Raw genomic sequence first — 22,304 nt, 5'->3', positions numbered from 1 at the left:
GAAAGCAGGAGAAATAAGCTCCTCCAGGAAGATACAATACCCAACTAGCCAGACCTAAAGCCATTTACATGCAAATAACATTATAGAGACTGAGGTGATTAGATGAATATATTTAGGAGTATGTGTAAGTGTTGTGCCTCTCTCTCTCTCTCTCTCTCTCTCTCTCTCTCTCTCTCTCTCTCTTTGTGTGTGTGTGTGTGTGTGTGTGTGTGCACGTGCGCCTGCACATGTATCACGGCAATTAAAAAATATGAGGCTATGAACTTGAGTAAGAGAAAGGGGGTATATGGGAGGTGTTGGATGGAGGAAAGGAAAGGGAGTACATGATGTAATTGTATTTTATCTTCAAAAATACATTAATTAAAATAGAACAACAGATTGAAACCTGGGTATATTGGCAAACAGATGTATTTCTTGCACTCATAAGGCTTAGGTAGGTGTCAAATGGATACCTGCAAAACATATCTTATACATATGCACACACACAAATAAAAGTAAATATCAAAGAAAAGAATATCAGAAATTATGATATTCTGTAATTATGACTGTATTTATAATGCCAGATTGGAAAAAGCTGAGTTTCCAAGCTTCTTAAGTCACTAGATCTGTACTTGACATTATGAGAAACAACTGGAAGTATTTTTCTGTTAATGAAACCATCTTAAAACCTTGGGATCTGCCTAACAGGTAATGTACCTGTTATTTCCTCATGAGGATTTGAGACCTTAACCTTAGCAGCCATGTGGAAAAGCCGTGTGTAGCCTCACACATCTGTAACCCCAATCCTTGGGGATAGATAAGAGGATTTTCTCTGAGGCAGGCCTAAATGGTGAGCTACAATTTCAGTGTCAGAGCCTGTCTTAGAGCACAGCTGTGGAATGACAAGGAAAACAGCTGCTGTGACCAGTGTGGCCTCTACATGTGTATAGTGGCACCTGCACCTGCACAGAATGAATGAATGAATGAATGAATGAATGAATGAATGAGTTGCCCAAGTTACATCTCTAACCTTGTTTGATTTATAGATGATGGTTGAAAATTTAGCTCTTAATTTAAAAGTAACTCCAGAACTGGTAAATGCTATAGTGACTCCAAGAAAGGCATGCACCAGTCTTTACATCAGATTGCTTTTGCCCAGAGAACACCTGGTGTGCTTGTTATTCAGATTTTTAATTATACTGCCATGTTATTAAGATCTTGTGAGGGCAGCATTTTGTCTGGAAGGTCTTTTCATAGCTGATATCCTAGTACCTGTTCTCTCTGTCTTTCCACCTGTGGTTCATGCTGTTTCCTGAGCCTCGGAGGAGGTTTTATGTTGTAGATATACCATTTGGGGCTTAGGACCTCAAAGTTGCTCATTCTCTTCAGTTTTATTAGTTGGGGATCTTTGAAGTAACCTCCATCTATTGCAAAACCAAGCTTCTTTGATGGGGGCTGAGAACTAAACTTATCTTTGAGAATAAAGAAAGACACTTAACATACAGTTAGATTCTATATTGATTTAGGGAAACAGCAGTCCTACTCGAGGGTCTGTGTCTTCTCCACCCTCTGATAGTTGACTAGGTTTACAGTACCAGGCATCACTTCTATCTTATTGAGTACACCATAGATGGCTGATGATTATTACCATTACCAAGATAAAAAGAACTATTTAACCTTTGGGGATATCTTAGCAGGCCAAGTATTGTTTTGCTTTGTAGACTTTCCAGTTGTATAGAACTGTTGATTACATTTGTCTGTTGTCAGGTTGCATAGCATTTTCTGATACTATGAGTGTTAATCCTCAGAGGGAAAGCTTTCAGGTCAGTACTGGTTCAATTCCTTAAGGTCTGTATGGGAAGTGTATGTTATCTTCAGAAATATCGACTTCCTCTAAAGTTGTAGGGGTGTAGCCAAGGACAATGGAAGTATCTTATGTTTGGTGTTTCTCTAAGTCCCTTGACCAACAGTTTGAAGGCATTCCTTGCCTGGCTCTGGAGTAATTGTTTAGTAATCAATTGTTCCTGCAGGGAGTGTTATTATCCATGTGGCATAAATCCATTAAACACACACACACACACACACACACACACACACACACACACACGGACAGTTCCTAGCTCTGGATACATAGATTTGCGTATGTAGTTTGGCATAACTACAGAAGTTGGGAAAGTAAAGGGGTGTAATGATTGGAGAGGAAGAAAAAGAGCTTGTTGTAGGATACAAGAAGTGCATTAAAAGGGCAAAGGAGAAAATACTGAAGGGGAAGATATATATATATATATATATATATTATTATATATATATATATATATATATGTAGAGAGAGAGAGAAGAGAGACAGAGAGACAGAGAGAGAGAGAGAGAGAGAGAGAGAGAGAGAGAGAGAGAGAGAGAGAACAGGAGAGGGAGGAAAAAGGGACAAATAGCACTAAAGGTATTTTAAAAAGCCACAGGGAAACATTTTGATTTTATTATTTTTTCAAAAACCTGTTATATTTGATAAAGTAGTAGTAACAACTAAGTACTTGTTTTCCAATAGAAACTTATTATTCATTATTTTTATTAATCTTTCCCATAGTTTCTGAATCGGAGATTTCCCAAGAAGCTGATGACATGGCTATGGAGAAAGAAAAATATGCTGATGAATTGAGAAAAGCATTGGTTTCAGGATCAGGATCTGACACATACAAATTCATCTTTTCTAGAGAGTCGTGCCATTTCTCCCTTGAGAAAGAACTGAAAGATGTCTCAGTAAGTACAGCTTCCCACAAATTTGATTTTATTGATGGATTTTGTTTCACATTCAAGTAGCAGTTCTATTATTCTTAGAGCACTTCGGGAAATAAATACCAAGAAATTAGTTGGTACACTCATTAATATGCCTCAAATATATGTAAAATGCGATTCTATGTGTGTTTTCTGTATGTATGGATGTGTCTGTGCATATGCATGCATGAGTGTGTGTGTGTGTGTGTGTGTGCTGAATCACATATGTGATGGCCAAGAGGACAACTTTTGTGAATCAGTTCTTTCCTTCCCCAAGGCCTCTGGTGGTGGAACTTGGTCCTTCATCCTTGTTAGCAAGCATTTTTCTTTGAGCCATCTCACCAGCTCACAATGCTTCAGGTTTAAAGTTCATGAAGCATTTCTTTTAATACATTGTGAAAAGTACTCTTCAATATTTAAAATACTTTAAGTATTGCAGTTAATAACATGAATGAACAATTTTGAAAGAAGTGAGATAAAGAGTTTTAGACTATTGCATCCTGACTTGCTCAAAAGTAAATATGGGAAAATACAGAATTTCAGAAAGAAAGCAATACTTTTACCTTTAGCTATTCAGTAAGTGATTTGTTTTCTTTCTTAGATATCTTAGAAATTTTGTTTTATTATATTGTTGTTGTTTAATGATTCTTAATTTATTATTTTATGTGTCTTGGTACTTTGCCTGCATGTGTGTCTGTGTGAGGGTTTTGAATCTCCTACAACTGGAGTTACAGACAATTGTGGGCTGCCATGTGTGCTGGGAATTGAACCCTGGTCCTCTGGAGGAGCAGCCAGTGCTTTTAACCACTGAGTCATCTCTTCAGCTCCCTATATCTGCAATTTTAAAACAACATAGTTAGGTATAGTAGTACATACGATTAATGACTAAGGGAATATTATTTATATTGTCATACTTAAAAATAATGAAGGAGGGCTAACTCTGTGTCTCAGCTTTCCAAAGGTTCCATGCTTTCTAGACAAGCATATCTGCTGTTTCTGTGCAGTTCTGACTAAGGTTCTGGCTACTTTATTAGACTGTGCTTACTGTCTTTACATAGTGCCCAAATTAATTAGACATTAAATTTGCTTTTGCTCTTGGTTTATTAATCATAGATCTACATCTTAAGAAAGGGGAAACTTACTTCATTAGGCTCATTGATAGTAATGAAGAATTTGCTTTTTAGATAAATCCAATTTTTAAATGCTCTTAAAGCAACCTTTTAAACTCCGAATAGTAAAGCGGAATTATCAATCTGAGAAATCTTTGAAGAAATAAATTAAATTATTTTCAAATATGTGTTATTTTGGAGAATAATGTATAATGGCTGGCTTTGTAATTTCAGTTTAAGGGATACATAGTCACAATAGCTACAATGCATATTTTTCAATATATTGCAGTTATTAAAATAATAATTAAAAATAGGTGAAGGAGATCTGAGTTGACAACTACAGTTTTATTAATTGTGTTCTTTTCTATGGCCAATGCTCAATCAGATGATATTAAATACATAACAACTGCTGCCAGTTCCTACTCGTATTATGAAGTGGAACAGGGCAAACTAAGTAGTAGTAATTCCTATTCAGCAGACATTTGTTTTACATAAATAGTGTTATTTTGTGATGACACTTGTCAAGTTAGTGAGAAGCTTTTGGTACCTGTGATGTGGTGAAAGGCTGGGGCTCAGCAAGTGCACTGCTGGAGGACTTGCCCTGGCTGCTTGGTAGTTTTGCTGATTCTCTGAAGAACAACCTCTAATTCTTCATTAGTTCCATCATTACAATTGGCTTACTCTGTATAAGAATTGAAGACTAGCAATAATCCTGAAAAAATTCTTGTTTTCCATCATGAAATTAATCACTCTATCAAAATCAAGGTCTTGAATACTATGCTTTCAACTGATTGTTTGTTTGATTGTTTGTTTTTCTGAGAAAGGGTTTCTCTGTGTAACATCCCTTACTGTCCTGGAACTACTCTGTAGACTTGCCTGGCCTCAAACTTATCTACCTGCCTCTTCTTCCTGAGTGTTGGGATTAAAGACAGCACTAACATGCCTGGCTTCAACTGATTTTTACTAGTGATTTAACAGCATAAAAAGACTCAGGAATTTAGAAGAGTCCTTAGACAAATGGCCTTCAACCATCACATTGCAGTTTAAATGGGTGTCCTTTTATTTATTCATTGTGTATTTGTTGATAAGTTTATTCATGCCTGGCTTGCTTGAGAGAGATATTTTGGACATTTAAATGAGGCAAAACTTTTCATGCTAAGGTCAGCTAAGGATGCAGCTGAAACATTGACAAACATATTCTATTCGGTACAATACTGGGAATTTTCTAGTATGCCATGTGTTTCTGCAAACTGATTTCAGAGTGATACCATCATATAAATTCATCTGTTGGCAAAAATGTGCTGACAGTTGCACACATGGTTCATTGTACTTGGATGACCCCCACGTTGTAAAGGAGTTTGTAATGGTTTCCTTAATGACACAGATAACTGACAGTTGCCAAAACAATGACCTCTTAAACTTAGACAAATGGGAAAGAATGTACAGATTCAATTAAGAAAGCTGTACTAAATTCTGTTGTGTTTCCACATAAGACTGTTCCCATGGCAAAGAGACCTTCATGAGTCCCAAGTGCACTTGCTTCCAGACCACCCCTCTGGCAGGCACAGTCTGAGGCTTTTCTTGCCATCATTCAAAAGTTTCATGTGCCAAATGGTGTTTTCAGGATCATTGTACAACTTAAATATTTGGAATATACATGTTATGTAAAGTTGTATGAAATCTACATTTTCGCTTCCCTCTTTTAAAGAAGGAAAAGACTATTAATATTTTCATTTAAAAGGACCCCTCTAAAGAAAAAAATTAAGCATATTTTTCCTGAGTATTAGAATTTTCAATTTCCATTGTAATTAGATATACAATTTGTTTGTCTATGTTCAAGTTTTAGGAAAGAATGTCTTCACAGTTTTTATGAGATTAGCTTTGGATTTATACCTAATTCCATGCATGTATATATATGTTCAGATTATGTTTTTTTAAGTTTATATTTTCATTTAATTTTAACTCTGGAATAAATATTACATGATCAGCTAGACATTAATACCATTTCTCTCTAGTATGAACCTCACCACTGAACCCTGTAGGTGACAGTGAGCCAATGTGCACTCTGGTGTCTGCACTGGGAGTTGATCATGCTGTTATATTTACAAAACCTGCCCCTGCCAGATTATTCCTTCAGCTTTTCACACTTCATGCTGATTTCATTGTGGAACTTGGTCATTTAGACATTGTATCTTCATAATATCATTTTCTTCTTACTTTGCTTTGAGAAGGTTTTTTTTTGTAATAAGTTACAACTGAATTTATTTTTGAAAAAATTTTCTCTCATATAATACATCCCGACAGCAGTTTCCCTCTCTCCAATCCTCCAACCCGCCCACCCCCCCACCTCCTTTCTCTTACCAGATCCACTCCTCTCTGTTTCCCTTCAGAAAAGAAGAGGCCTCCAGGGATATCAATTGAATATGGCATAGCAAGTTATAATAAGACTAAGCATAAACCCTCATGTCAGGGCTGGACAAGGCAACCCTTTAGGAGGTCAGTGGTCCCAAGAGCAGGCAAAAGAGTGGGAGATACCCCCATTTGTGGTGATATATTATTTATGACTTATTAAAGCTTTCCTGAGAATTTAGAAAGAAAAGTCAGCCTCAAGCTATAGAGATCAGGCAATGGTGATACACACCTTTAATCCCAGGACTCAGGATTAAGAGGTAGACAGATGTTTATTAGTTCAAGGCCACACTGACTACAGGAAATTGATCTGGTCCTAAAAGAAACAGCTCACACAAAGGTGATCTCAGCCCTTGGGATCACAGACCTTTAATCCTACACTAGGGAGGTGGAGAAAGGAGGATATGGCTGGGTAGAGAAAGGAACATAAGGAGGAGACAGGAATTCATTCTTTTGCCTCAGGATTTGTGGAGACAGGATTGCCATTACAGCTTGGAAGGGGTGAGATCTACTGGCTTGCCTGCTTTGCTTCTCTGGTCTTCAGCTTGAAACTTGAACCCCAGTATCTATCTGTGAGTCTTTTATTTACAATGCTAGGGTCATTCCCACTGTTAGAAAGCTCACAATAAGATCAAGCTATACAACCCTAACATATGCAGAGGATCTTGTACATACCCATGCAGGCTCTGTGATTGCTGCTGCCATCTCTCTGAGTCCTATGAACCCTGCTTAGTTGATATTGTGGGCTGTGTTTTCGACCCTTCTTGCTCCTATATTCCTTCCATTCTTCTGTGAGGTTCCCCATGCTCCACCTAATGTTTGGCTGTGGGTCTCTGCATCTGCTCTCATCAATTCCTGGAGGACATCTCTCTGATGACAATTGGGCTAGGTGCCAGTCTATGAGTAGAGCTGAATATTGTTAGGAATCATTTCATTTCCTTTTTCTTTTTCTTTTTTTTTTTTTTTTGCCAGTCTTATATGGCTCTATTCTAGGACTTTGGGCCATCCAGCCTGCAGTTCCTGGCCATCATTGGTTAGCCACTCTCACAAGCTGTGCATCACCATTACCCCAGCACATCTTGCAGGCAGGACAAATTGTAGTTGGATGATTTTGTGGCTGAGTTGGTGTGTCCCAGACCCACTATTGGAAGCCTTTCCTGCTTTCAGAAGATGGCTAGTTCAGATTCCATAATGTCCATTACTAGGAGTCCTTCTAAGGTCACTCTCGTAGATTCCTGGGAGTTTCCACTGCACTAGCTTTCACATCAACTCCCAAATGCCCTCCAATTCCAGTTATTTCACACCTTACTTTTTCTCTCCACCCCACCCCTACCCCCACCTGATCCCATTCCAACCTACCCCCAATTCCATCAGCAAAATCTATTCTACTTCTCTTTCCCAGGGAGATCCATGTGTCCCTCCTTGAGCCCTGTTTTTTTACCTAACCTCTTTGGGTCTGTGCATTGTAGACCGATGATCATTTACTTAATAGCTAATATCTATTTGTAAGTTAGTACATACCAGTGTTTGTCTTTCTGTGTCTTGGCCAACTTAATCAGGATGATGGTTTTTTCTTTTTCTAGTTTTATTCATTTGCCTACAAATTTCATGGTGTCATTTTTTTTAAGAGCTGAATAATACTACATTGTGTACATGTACCACATTTTCTTTATCCATTTTTTCAGTTGAAGGACATCTAGGCTGTTTCTGGTTTTTGGCTATTATGAATAAAGCCTCTATGAACGTAGTTGAGCAAGTGTCCTTGTGGTAGGATGGAACATCCAGCTATCTGTTGAGGTAGATTGTTTTTGAATTTTCTGAGGAATCTTCATATTGATTTCTATAGTGACTGTAAATGAATGCACTCCCACCAGCAATGGAGGAGTGTTCCTCTTGCCCCACATCCTTGCAAACTTGTGCTGTCACTTTTTTTTTTATCTTAGCCATTCTGACACTTGTAAGATGGAATCTAAAATAGTTTTGATTTGCGTTTCCCTGATGGCAGAGGATGTTGAACATTTCTTTAAGTGTTTCTCGGTATTTGAGATTTCTCTGTTTAGATCTCCACCCAATTTTAAGAAATTGGATTACTTGGTTTATTGAGATCTTGTTTCCTGAGTTCTTTATTATGTTGAATATTAGCCCTCTGTCAGATGCAGAGTTGGTTAGAATCTTTTCCCATTCTGTAGGCTTCCATATTGTCCTGTTGATGGTGTCCTTTGATTTGTAGAAGCTTTTCGTCTTCATAAGGTCCCATTTATTACTTGTTTATCTAGTCCCTTTGATGTTAGTGTTCTGGTCAGGAAGTTGTCTCCTGTGCCAATGCATTCAAGGCTATTCCCCATTTTCTCTTCTATTATTTCATTGTATCTGGTTTCATGTTGAAGTCCTTGATTCACTTGGATTTTGAGTTTTTTTTTTTTTGTTTTTTTGCAGGGTGATAGATAATATATATCTATATGCATTCTTTTACATGCTGACATCGAGTTAGAACAACACCATTTGTTGAAGATGCTTTCTTTTATTCATTGTGCACTTCTGGCTTTATTATCAAAAATCAGGTGTCCATATGTGTGTGGATTTACATCTGGGTGTTCAGTTAGATTCCAATGATAAACACGTCTGTCTTTATGCCAATCTTATGTTGTTTTTATTTAGCTCTAGAGTACAGCTTGAAATAGGGATGGTGATACCCACGACAGTTCTTTTATTGTACAGGATTGTTTTAGCAATCACAGTTTCTTTTCCTTTCTTTTTTAATATGAAATTGAGTATTGTAAAGAATTGTGTTGGAATTTTGATGGGTATTGCAGTGAATATGTAGATTGCTTTTGGTAAGATTGCAATTTTTTTCACTATGTTAATCCTAGGGATCCATGTTATAGTATATCTTTCCATCTTCTCAAATCTTTTTATATTTCTTTCTTGAAAGACTTGAAATTGTTGTCATACAGGTCTTTTACTTGCTTGGTTAGAGTTACACCAAGATATTTTATATTGTTTATATCTATTGTGAATGGTATTATCTCTCTTTCTCAATATGGTTGTCCTTTGTATATAGGAGGGCTACTGTATTTTTTTTTTCAGTTAATCTTGTTTCCAGCCACTCCACTGAAGGTGTTTATCAGCTATAGGTATTTTCTGGTATAATCTTTGGAGTTGCTGTAATATCATCTGTAAATAATGGTATTTTGATGTCATCTTAGTAGATTTTTCCTTTAATATGTATGAAGTATCCTTCCCTTTCTCTTTTAGTCAATTCTGGTTTTAAGTCTATTTTGTTAGATATTAGAATGGCTATACTAGATTGTGTCTTAGTTCATTTGCTTAGCAAATCTTTTTCCAACCTTTCCTCTGAGGTAATATCTATCTTTGATGTTGAGGTGTGTTTCTTATACAGCAGAAGGATAGATACTGTTTTCATGTCTATTCTCTTAGTCTGTGTCTTTTAATGGGGAAATTGAATTCTTTGACATTAAGAATATCAATGACCAATGATAGTTAATTCCTGTTATTTTGTTGTGTTGTTGTTGCTGCTGTGTGTGTGTGTGTGTGTGTGTGTGTGTGTGTGTGTGTGTGTGTGTGTGTTTATGCTCCTTTTATTTTGGTTTTGGTTTTGCTAGTGTGGTATTATTTATTTTCTGTGTTTTCCTGGATGTAGTGAATCTCCTTGGGTTGGACTTTTTCTTCTACTATCTTTTATAGGGCTGAATTTATAAATAGGTATTGTTTAAATTTAACTGTATCATGAAATATCTTGTTTTCTCCATCTATGGTGATTGGAAGTTTTGCTAGGTATAGTAGTTCTGGGATGGCATCTGTGATCTCTTAGTGTCTTCATGACATATATCTAGGGCCTTCTACCTTTTAGAGTCTCCATTGCAAGGTCTGGTGTTATTCTAATAGGACTGCCTTTATATGTTACTTTTCTCTTGAAGCTTTTGCTATTTTTTGTTCTGTATGTTTATAGTGGCTTGAGTATTATGTGGCAGGGGAACTTCCTTTTCTGTTCCAATCTATTTGGTGTTCTTTATGCTTCTTGTATTTTATAGGCATCTCCTTCTTTAGGTTAGAAACATGTCTTATATGATTTTGTTGAAAATATGGGCCTTTGAGCTGAATTTCTTCCCCTTCTTGTATTCCTTTTATTCTTAGGGTTGGTCTTTTCATAGTTTCTAAGATTTCCTGGATGTTTTATGTCAGGAATTCTTTAGATTTAACATTCTCTTTTACTGATGTATCAATTTTTTTATTATGTGTTCCAACTCTTTTTTTCTCTCTTTTTATTATTAATAATTCAAGTCAGGGAACAGGCTTGTTTCACATGTAATTCCCCTCTCCCTCTCCCTCCCCTTACCCCCATTCCTTCTCCCCCACCTCTGACCTACCCCCCACACCATCCACCCACCACTCCCCAGGCAGGGTAGGGCCCCCAACCGGGGCTCCACCAAGTCCACCAAATCTTCCTGTGCTGGGCCTGGGTCCCTCCCCATGTGTTCAGAGACAGAGTGCATCCCTTCAAGTGGGATGGGCTCTCGAAGTCCCCCCCACACACCAGGGCAAAAAGCCAGTCCACCTCCGGAGGCTCCAGGAGTGCAGGGGCCTCCCCGATGGCATCCATAATCAGAGGGCTGGATTAGTCCCGTACTTGCCTCCCAAAGAGTGTATGGGGTCGATATGCTTTCCCTTTTTCAGGCCAACTGTTTATGTGGGTTTCTCCAACCTGGTACAGACCCCTTCGTTCTTCATTCCTCCCTCTCTTCAACTAGGTTCCAGATTTCAGCTCAGTGTATTTCTGTGGATGTCTGTCTCTGCTTCCATCAGCCACTGGATGAGGACTCTAGGATAGCATAGAGAGTAGTCATCACTCTCATTCTAGGGGAAGGGCTTCTAGGCCATCCTCTCCTCCACTGCCCGGACTGTCAGATTGTGTCATCCTTGTAGGTCTCTGGAGATCTTTCTAGTTCCAGATCTCTTCTCAGACCTATAGTGGCTCCCTCTGATATGGTATCTCTCATCCTGCTCTCTCTCCTCTATTCTTCCCCCAACTCAATATATCTGCTCCTCCATTTCTTCTCCTCTACTCTTCTTGTGCTCTTATTGTGGCAGCACCCACTCCCCTACCCTCATGCTCTCAATTAGCTCGGGAGTTTATGCCACTTCCCATTCCTGGGGTCCATTTATCCCTTAGAGTCATTCATGATTTCTAGTTTCTTTGGGGAAGAGGATTATAGGCTGGTAAACCTTTGCTCTATGTCTAAAAATCATATATGAGTGAGTACATACCATGTTTGTCTTTTTGTGATTGGGTTACCTCACTCAGGATGGTTTCTTCTAGTTCCATCCATTTGCCTGCGAATTTCAAGATTCCATTGCATTTTTCTGCTGAGTAGTACTCCATTGTATAAATGTACCACATTTTCTCTTTCCATTCTTCAGTTGAGGGGCATCTAGGTTGCTTCCAGGTTCTGGCTATTACAAACAATGCTGCTATGAACATGGTTGAACATATGTCCTTGTTGTCTGGACATGCATGCAGTATTTGGGTATATACCCAAGAGAGGAATGGCTGGATCTTGAGGTAGATTGATTCCCATTTTTCTGAGCAACCACCATACTGATTTCCAAAGTGGTCTTACAAGTTCACACTCCCACCAGCAATGGAGGAGTGTTCCTTCTTCTCCGCATCCTCTCCAGCATAGGTTGTCATTGGTATTTTTTATTTTAGCCATTCTGACAGGTGTGAGGTGGTATCTCAGAGTTGTTTTGAGTTGCATTTCTCTGATGGCCAAGGATTTTGAGCACTTTCTTAAGTGTCTTTCAGCCATTTCAGATTCCTCTGTTGAAAAATCTCTGTTTAGTTCTGCACCCCACTTTTTAATTTCATTGTATGGTGTTTTGGTGGCTAGCTTCTTGAGCTCCTTGTATATTTTGGAAATCAGTCCTCTGTCAGATGTGGGGCTGGTGAAGATCTTTTCCCATTCTGTGGGTGGTCGTTTTGTCTTACTGACTGTGTCCTTTGCCTTACAGAAGCTTCTCAGTTTCAGGAGGTCCCATTTATTGATTGCAGACCTCAGTGTCTGTGCTTCTGGCGTGATGTTCAGGAATCGTTCTCCTGTGCCAATTTGTTCAAGGGTTATTCCCACTTTCTCTTCTAGAAGATTCAGTGTGGCTGGATTTATGGAGAGATCTTTGATCCATTTGCACTTAAGTTTCGTGCATGGTGACAGGTATGGATCAATCTGCAATTTTCTGCATGTCCGAATCCAATTGTGCCAGCACCATTTGTTGAAGATGCTATCTTTTTTCCATTGTATGGATTTAGCACCTTTGTCAAAAATAAGGTGTTCGTAGGTGCGTGGGTTAATATCTGGGTCTTCAATTCGATTCCATTGGTCTATCTGTCTATTCTTGTGCCAATACCAAGCTGTTTTCAGAACTATGGCTCTATAGTAGAGCTTGAAGTCAGGGATGGTGATGCCTCCAGAAGATCTTTTATTGTAAAGAGTTGTTTTGGCTATCCTGGGTTTTTTATTTTTCCATATAAAGTTGAGTATTGTTCTTTCAATGTCTGTGAAAAACTGTGTTGGGATTTTGATGGGGATTGCATTGAATCTGTAGATTGCTTTTGGTAGGATTGCCATTTTTACTATGTTAATTCTGCCTATCCAAGAGCATGGGAGATCTTTCCACTTTCTGGTATCTTCTTTAATTTCTTTCTTTAAAGTCTCAAAGTTCTTATTGTACAGGTCTTTCACTTTTTTGGTTAGTGTTACCCCAAGATATTTTATGTTGCTTGTGGATATTGTGAAAGGTGATGTTTCCATGATTTCTTTCTCATTGAGTTTATCATCTGTATACAGTAGGGCTACAGATTTTTTTGAGTTAATTTTGTATCCTGCTACCTTGCTGAAGGTGCTTATCAGCTCTGGATGGTCTTGCCTCTCCTCGTAGTCTCCTCACTCTGCAGGAGTTAGGCCTCCATAGGGATCCTCCTGGTCTGGTCTGGTCTGGTCTGGCCTGGTCTGGTCTGTGATGAGTCGGCGGAAGGGGAAGGAAGAGTGTCCTGTACCCAGATTCAGGGAGCTCCTCCCTGCCTGGGCGTGTCTGTTTCAAGCAGGGACAAGCCTGGAGGGATCTGGGTGAATGGCGCTTAGGACAGAAGTTGGGTAAAAGCAGGGGATCGCTCACCTGGTCTGGTCTGTGATCTGTGTTCCAACTCTTATATTCTGTTAATGACGCTTGTCTCTATCCTTCCTGTTCACTTAACTAGGTTTTTCATATGCTTCTATTTCCATTTTTAGGTTTTAAACAGTTTTTTAAATCCTTCAACAGTTTGTTTTTCTTATCTTTTTTGGCTTTCTTTACAGGATTTATTTACTTCCCCTTTAAGAACTTCTATTATCTTCAAAATTTGGTTTTAAGGTTTCTTTCTTGTGCTTTAGCTGTATTGGAATATCCAATATTTGTAGTAGTGGATTTGGTGGTGACATATTGCCCTGGCTATTGTTGGTTTTATTCTTATGCTGGCATTTAAGTATCAGGGTTTGTGTGATTATAGGTCTAGGTGCTGATTTCTGAGTTTGTCTTTGTTACATGGGTGTTTGTTCCTTGATTTCTGTTTCCTTTCTGGTCTTCTGGTGTGTGTGGCCTGTGGTTGAGTAGGGGTCCTCTGCCTGAATTGAAGGCTAGACTTCTGGCAATCAGTGTGGCCTCTTTTGGAGCAGGGGAGCAGGGTATCTCCATCCAGTTTGGGGCTGGGACCCAGCAATAAGGATGGGATACTGGGGATAGGGACATGGAGGCCCCAAGTGAGTGGGGGAGGTCCATGTGTGGATGGCCTATGTGGAGTTCTTGTGGCCATTGGTTCAGAGTGACTCTCCACCTGAGATAGTCTGCCTATTCTTCTGTCTGGTTTGTTTTGCACTTTAGCAGGGGATTCCCTGATTAGTTGGAGGTTGGGGACAAAGTGAGTGTGTGTGTGTGTGGGGGGGGCAGGGATGGCAGAGGATTGGGTCCCTGGGAATTGAGGGAGTGAGGAAGATCAATGGGCTGGCGGACTTTTCTTCTTCAGGGGATTGCCCCTGGAGTTGGGGATTTGGACACAGCAATGGAGGTGGGAGGTTGGGGAGAGTAGGAAGGGATGGTCGTAGATTGGGTCTGTTGGGATGGAACCAAGTGAATGAGATAGGTCTGAGAGTAGACAGCGTATCTGTTTTTCTGACTGGCTTGGCCTACCTTTAGTTGAGTTGTTAAAAAAGCTCTATTGCATTTCTGATATTCTACACATAAAATGAGAAAGGCCTTAGGTAAATGAGTGCCAGTAAATGGAAATGATAGTAGAAGAAAACTAGAGCATAAATATGTACTCAACATGCCAATGTGGACAAATTTTCATCTTTGAAGCTTTACTAGAGTGAGTCTCTTTTTTGCTGTTTTAAAGAAAGTTTCATTGTTTTTGTTATCAATAAAAGGAACTTATTCTGTAAATTGTAAACACATGGATGACCTCTCAATTGAAAATTGTTTGAAAACACTGTATTTTTTTTCTCCTAACTCCCTCTCCCCTTCCCCCATGCTCCTAATTAGCCCAGGAGATCTTGTCCCTTTCCCCTTCTCTGGGGACCATGTATGTCTCTCTTAGGGTCCTCCTTGTTTCCTAGCTTCTCTGGTGGTGTGGTTTGTAGGCTGGTAATCCTTTGCTCTATGTCTAAAATCCATATATGAGTGAGTACATACCATGTTTGTCTTCTTATGACTGGGTTACCTCACTCAGGATGGTTTCTTCTAGTTCCATCTATTTGCCTTTTAATTTCAAGATTCCATTGTGCTTTTTTCCGCTGAGTAGTACTCCATTGTGTCAATGTACCACATTTTCTTTATCCATTCTTCAGTTGAGAGATTTCTAGGTTACTTCCAGGGAAAATACTGATTTTTAAATTGCTATGCTGAGATTCCATGTGTGATCTTATTTTTATTTTCTAAGTTTCAGCATTCTATGCAAACTTCACAGGGAGCAGTGAGATAAACCATAGGAAACATGAAGGCAGTTTGGCATAACATGACCCAATAGCCAATGCTGGTTCAATCTTTGGGAGTCTGACTTAAGTTGTTTATTTTAGGTGTATTTCAACACAGAAAAATAAAGCATATCTAAATCTTTTTGAGGAAGAAAGTAAATTACAGTTCATGTGTGACTACATGATATTCTTTGTAAAGTAAATATGATACTTTCCATTAAGATAGGTTCTATAGATTGTTTGAGAAAAAAAAAGTTTCTGAGAAGGCTCTCAAGGAGGGTCAGATCCTGGGAATTTCTAGTCACACAGATTGCACAAAGGTCACCAAACTAAAAAGCACATCTGTTCCAGTTTTTTGGGGGGATAACTGGTTTTGCATTCCTTCCCTTGAAGGAACAACCCTGTATGCTTAACATTTCATGTTCCACTAGTGATGTCTGTGAGCACAAAGGTGTCCATGTCTCTACATCTCTCCCCTTCTTATATTTTTAAAGAGAAAACTGTATCTTTAATAGAGACCACAGTTGAATGCATCATCTTTAGTATAAGTAGCATTTTTGAAAAAACCAAAAACAAAACTAAAAGCAAAAAAGGGTCCATCCCAATAGCAGTTACATACCAGATATAAGTATATGATTAGAGATGGAATTACAAATAGGAGGATACCATTACATTTAAATTATAAACTCTGATTAAGAAATAAACAAAAATCACCATTGACTGGAGTATCAGAATAAGCCCTATGAATATGTTTGTGGTGGACTCCACTTCATGCTGCTATTTTTGTATGATCCATATGAATTATTCCTATACTATATAAGTTTATTTTAAGAGTCTAGAAATAGGTGTGTTTCCTCTGTTACAAAAAGATTGTTCTTGTTGACTGCCATGTGCCAAATAAAGACAGAGGTTATTTTCTAAACCATTGTCAAAGACAGTGCTATTCTAGGTACAATAAGATCAAGTTTAGTAAGAAATAATCAGATATTCCTTTCTTTATCTTCATATAACAATATTTTCTACTATTAGAGCTTTTTAAAGAGTACTTAATTATGCTAAAATATTTAGTATAGTGTTTGGATTGATCAGTTAGATTAGTCCAACCAAAATATCTTCTATTCATGTAACTAAATATTTGTTTAGTGTCTTTTGCCCAGACAACTGGTCTCACAGGATAAGTTATCTTGACATGGCAAAATAGCATCATACTGTTTCATATTACAGCCATGGCTTTCCTCCTCCCTCCCCCCCAACAGAAAGCGTTTAGATTCCATATTGACAGTATGAGTATTCGTGTGTAATATAGTCAGTAAATATAACAGTAGCATTCTTGGTTCAGTAATAATTGTGTTTTTGTTTTATTCCCAAGATCCTGACTTGCAAAGTTAGTTTTGATATCTCCCCAAGCCACCAGCTTATTCTTCTTTTTGGTACTTCCCATGATAGGTTTGTCATTTATCATCAGACACTCCATTTTCATTTGGTCTCAGGATGGTCTTGTACAACACAGCAGGAGCCATCTGGGACTCCTTTCATTTTCTGGAAGGAAACAAGCATACCCTTATCTTAATGTTAGACAAATATGTGGCCTATTCCATTGATTAGTTTCTAGATATTTTCATTTAACATGTATTTTAAGTCTTGTCTCTAACATGCTTTTGGGTAGCAAAAGAAGCATTATCCTTTAAGGAAAAAAGTTAACCTTGGCTAAAACTAGCATAGTATCAAGAATTTTGGTTGGTGTATACACCCCTTTTATATTTCTAAAATTCACTGTTTAAGTATGTCATGGTGTCATTTCATAATATCTTGATCTTGAGGTGGTTTAACCCTTGGGAGCAGAAACATCAATCATGTTAGAAAAAGTATCAACCATTTTATGAACAAATTTGGACCACCCAAATTCTGAAACATGAGTAATAATGTGTTTACCAAACAACGATAAATTTTCATTTTTGAGGATTGATTCTACCAGCAGAGGGCAGTGGGGTGAAAGAAGAACTGGGTCATATGATTTGTCACGAGGTCAAGATAATTGTAAGAATGTTTTTTTTTGATGAAGAAGTCCTTGAGATTTTTGATCATCCTAAATAGGAAGTATTAGGGGAGCAGAAGAGGCTAGTGTGTTGGCTTGGGCATTAAGGAATGTTAACTGACTTGGCCAGTTAGAATGAACATAATATGAGTTATGAAAAAAGATTGTTTGTTGTTTAGAAGTCTATATATATATATATATATAGAGAGAGAAATATTGTGAAGTAACACTAATAGTGGTTGGGTTTAAGTCTCATTTCTAAAAGAGAAACAGTTTGAGCACAATAGTAGAGTCAGTTAAAATACTCAGTGCTGATTAGCACCTAATAAATCGATTGATTATGGCAAGTTCAGACTGTTGAGCTTTACAGTCTTTTTCATGGAGGATTTGGATTTTATGTATAAGACTTAAGCCCTTATCCAAGTGAAGAGCAATTGTAAAAACATTAAAATTGATCTCTATAGGATTTTCAGATGTGGTTTTAGGTAATACCATGGGTCATCTTCAAAAAATCTTAAAAGAAGATCTTTAGGATAATAATTATCTATTGATCAAGAGTAACATGTTATTGTTACCTGCTAATTATTATTGGCATGAAAGAAATAATAAACCTGTATTTTTAATGACACAGTGATTTCTATAAGCTCTGTGCTAGTAAGTTATTCAAGATGTGTCCTTATCAGGTCTATAATTTACTTTAGATAAGGAGTTATAGATCATTGCAGAGAATTGTGACAGGCATAAATTTCTATAATACCATTATCTTGTTGATATGTAATTCCAACAGATGGTGAATGGGAAGGAAGGATAATTAATTGATAAGCAAGTACAGGATTAATTAAGGAGCTACTGCTTTAGCAACAACATTATTTAATAAACTAATAACTTGCTCATCTTTGTCTGTTGTGTTTCTTACAGAGTTTCACTGAGAGTCTCCACAAAGTAAATTAAAGAGCAGAGCTAAATTTTTAGTAGTGACAGATACATAGGACATACCTCATTGACATGGCCCTGACTTTTTTTTTTTTTTTTTTAGGAAAATACATTGTTTGGGAAGTTCTTAGCATAGTGGATGATGGAGAATTTGTTGTTGAGTAGTAATATATCCTAACTAATTATAAGATAGTTGTTTTTGTATATTATCTAGAGCTGCTTAAAATTTGCACTTTTAGCTTATTTAGTTAAGTACTTGTTTAAGTATTGATTAGATGGTAGAGAAATATCATCTATATAATGAAAGATCAGAACCTTGGGAAATTTAATCAGCACTGGATTAAGTTCTTTAGGTACATAATGTTGACATATGATGGTGCTATTTTTCATCTCTTGTGGTAGAACTTTCCATTGATATTGGTCATTTGCTGTAGATAGTTTAAAGTAGCAACAGAGAACATAAAATGTTCCTTTTCACAAGGATATAAAGGAATACAGAAAAAGTCTTCCTTTAAGTCAAGTATAATAATGAAATGTCTTTGAGGAATCATATTAGGAGCAGGGATGACTGGAGGGCTTTACACAATAGCATTTATGCACCTGAGATTATATAACAGTTAAAATTATTCTTTGCCTTCTGTCAGTCACAAATTATGGGAATTCCAAGGACTGACTTTGATTGACTTGCAACTAGGGGTTCTATGTCCTAGTTGCAATTGTTCCTGTGTTAGGAGTTGGGCCTCTTTTTTTCCTCATGGAAGGACCACTGGTCTATCCATGCAGGGTTGTCAGATTCCCATTTGTAGTTTCAGAGGATGTTTGGATGGCTGTTAATCAGTGACCCAAACTAGGGGACTGGTTATGTTTTCTTGTATTATAATCATCAGTTGAATCATAGTAAGAACTCACATTTGTCACAATACAGTTCTTACCCATATATTAAGGAGAGTCCTGAGACAATATAAGGCTGTACAGTGCTAGAGGAAGAATCTTGATTGGTCCAACTTAAGACAGTATTTTTAAAGCATCCTATTGGTCTCCAACATCTTTTAAGAGGGTATGGGTGCTCCTCTAGACATTGGCCAGGATGGATGTCATTGTTCTTGATTAATAACTGACTGATCTGCCTCAGTTTCTAGACTGCCTCTATATGAATAGTTTTCATTGTATAAGGTCACATTGGTAGAAAACAGTTTTTGCATTCCTTCCCTTGAAGGAACAATCCTGTGTGTTTAACATTGCAGGTTCCTCTCTAGTGCATGTCTGTGAGCACAGAGACTTCTATGCCCCCCATATTAAGTATTACATGAAATGGTTGACATCATGAAATTTCCCTCAGAGCAATTGTTGGCTTAAATATTTTAACATGTCCCTGGTTAGTATAAATATTAGTCCAAAAATGAGTTTGCTTGCCAAGTTGGAACTTTTATGCCCAACTTCACTTAAATATATAGATTCAGATAGTTTCGGGTGGTAGAATACCATTTTAATTTTGTGTGATTTCTTCACTTTGTTCTAGCACATTTCTGAGTGCTTTTAAGTTAATAATATTAGATCTCTCTCTCTCTCTCTTTTTTTCAAATATAGACAGTTAGTGCTATGAACTTGCCCCTTAGAATGGCCTTCATTGTACACATAAGTTTGGGTGTGTTGTACATTCATTTTCATTCAATTCTAGAAAAGTCTTTAATTTCTTTTTCATTTCTGTCTTTATCCATATTTTATTTAGTAAAGGTGTGTTCAGTTTCCATGAGTTTGTAAGCTTTATGTTGTTTCTGTTGTTGATAACTAGCTTGAATCCATGGTGGTCAGATAGGATGCAGGGTGCTATTTCAGTTTTCTTGTATCTGTTGAGGCTTGTTTTGTGTCTGAGTATGTGATCACTTTTGGGGAATGTGTTATGAGTTTTTACTTTGATGTAAGTATGTAGTGTTCTTTATGTCTTCTGATTAGTTTTGGTTTGAAGTCTATTTTGCCAGGCATTAAAAAACTCTACCACCTTGCTTCTTTGTCCCATTTGCTTGAAATATCTTTCCATCATTTTCCACAGAAGTAATCTTCACCTAAGTGTTAAGGCATGTTTGTTGGATGCAGCATAAGAATGGATCCTGTTTTCAAATGCAGCTTATTTTTCTATTTTTTTTAATTGGGGAATTGAGACCATTGATATTCAGCATTATCAATGAGCAGTATTTGTTGGGTTTCATTGCTTTCTTGCTGCAGAGTGAATTCCTCCCTGTTTTGATTTGCTGACCAGGCGTTATTTATTCCTTGTTTTTTTTTTTGGGGGGGTGGTTAACCTTTTCATGTTGAAGGTTTTCTTCTAGAGCCTTCTGTAGTACTGGATTTGTAGAGAGATAGTGCTTAAATTTCTTTTTAACATCTAATTTCTTTATTTCCCTATCTATTGTCATTGAAATTTTTGCAGGGTGTGGGAAGTCTGTTTTGGCATCTGTGGTCTTTTAAGAGTTTGTAGAACATATGTCCAGATCCTTTTGGCTTTTACAGTTTCCATTGAAAATTTTGGTGTTATTCTAATAGGTTTGCCTTTACATGATATTTGGTCTTTGTTCCTTATTCCTTTTAATATTCTTGCCTTGATCTGTAACTTTGGCATCATTATTATTTATCATGGGTAATTTTTTTCCTGGTCCCATCTATTTGATGTTCTGTATGTTTCTTGTGCCTTGCTAAGCATCTCCTTCTTTAAGTTTGAAAATTTTTCTTCCTTGATTTTGTTGAATATATTTTATGTATCTTTGATCTTGGTTTCTTCTCCTTCCTATATTTCTATTTCTCATAGATTTGATCTTTTCATAGTGTACCAGATTTCCTGAGTGTTTTCTCCCTGAATTTTTCTTAAATTTAACATTTTCTTTGACCAAGATAACCCATTTTTTGTTTGTTTGTTTTTTAAATTGTGTCTTCAGTGCCTGACAGTAACTGTTGCCTTCTGTTGGTGAGGCATGCCTCTGAGATTCCCATTTGAGTTCCTTAGTTTTTTTTTTTCCCCCAGTTTTGTTTTTATTGATTTTGTTTTTATTGATTTTATTGATTTGTTTTTATTGATTTATATGTTCATATCTTGAACACTGTCATTTTATTTCCTCTGTTAATGTTTTTATAGATTTCATTAATGAATTTATCCATATTCCCTTTAAGGTCCTTGAGCATATGCATAATAGCTATTTTGATGTCCTTGTGTTGTGCTTCAGTTCTATTGCATTTCTTAGGGTTTATTATAATAGCGTTATTGGGTTCTAGTGAACATATTGTCTTGGTTGATTTTTTGTTTATTTGTTTTTATGCTGATGTCTAGGTATCTGGGCTTGGGGTGTTTGTACTTCTAGGGGTTGGTGTCTGGTCTCCTTGGGTTCTGCTGCCCTCTTGGTATCTTAGAAGAGTCAGTGATTGTGTATTTCCTGGTAGAGAATGGTTCTGAGATCCTACTGGTATGCCTCTGGGGGTCCTGGGCATAAAGTATTTTTAGGTATTGGGAGCTGATACTAAGGAATGGGCATTGGCTTCGGGAATGCAGGGGATGGTGGTTGAGAGTCTCTGCAGTATGGAGGAATGCTGGGTGTGCCACCATGATCTGCATAGACCTTTGGGAATGGGGCCAGAAAGGAAGGAGAGGCCTTAGCAAGTGTTTATTTTAAAAAATGGGGGTAAGATTAAGGGGCTGGAATTGGAGGAACAGAGAAAGAGAGATGACCCTTACTGCATTTCCTGGCTTGCTTGGTGGGCTGGTTCCCAGGAAATTCCTGTGGGATTTCACAGCTGAGCCAAAGGAATAGTGTAGTTCAGAAGGCTGATTCTCTAGCCAGAATGGCAGGTAGGTTTTCTGACTGTGCCTGATTCTCTGGATGACTTTAGGAATGGGTCCAGGGGGAGTGTCATATTATCATTTCTTAGCAGTTTCTACAACTTTGGGTATGTTTGTATCAATCCATTGATAGTTCCTGTGACAGATCTTGAAATAAGAGAAGTTTCTTCTTTATGTGGTATTTTGTTCCTAGATAACCATGTTTAGAACATTTTTTTCAA

At 37.6% G+C, this 22,304-nt stretch overlaps 1 protein-coding gene across 4 annotated transcripts in view; it reads left to right on the top strand.

The window, feature by feature from the left end:
• The window catches only part of LOC100768249 (DNA repair protein XRCC4), a 214,286-nt gene that overhangs the window by 25,918 nt on the left and 166,064 nt on the right, over positions 1-22,304 (top strand). For all 4 annotated transcript variants that reach the window (XM_027401768.2, XM_027401767.2, XM_035440487.1 and 1 more), the window contains exon 3: positions 2,564-2,736. In XM_027401768.2, the coding sequence (XP_027257569.1) occupies positions 2,564-2,736 (173 nt within the window). The remainder of the gene's footprint in view (positions 1-2,563; positions 2,737-22,304) is intronic.

This window comes from Cricetulus griseus, chromosome 2 (assembly GCF_003668045.3).
Source record: "Cricetulus griseus strain 17A/GY chromosome 2, alternate assembly CriGri-PICRH-1.0, whole genome shotgun sequence".
NCBI lineage: Eukaryota > Metazoa > Chordata > Mammalia > Rodentia > Cricetidae > Cricetulus > Cricetulus griseus.
The sequence above is the reverse complement of the archived record's forward strand: the minus strand, read 5'-3'. Positions and strand labels throughout refer to the sequence as shown.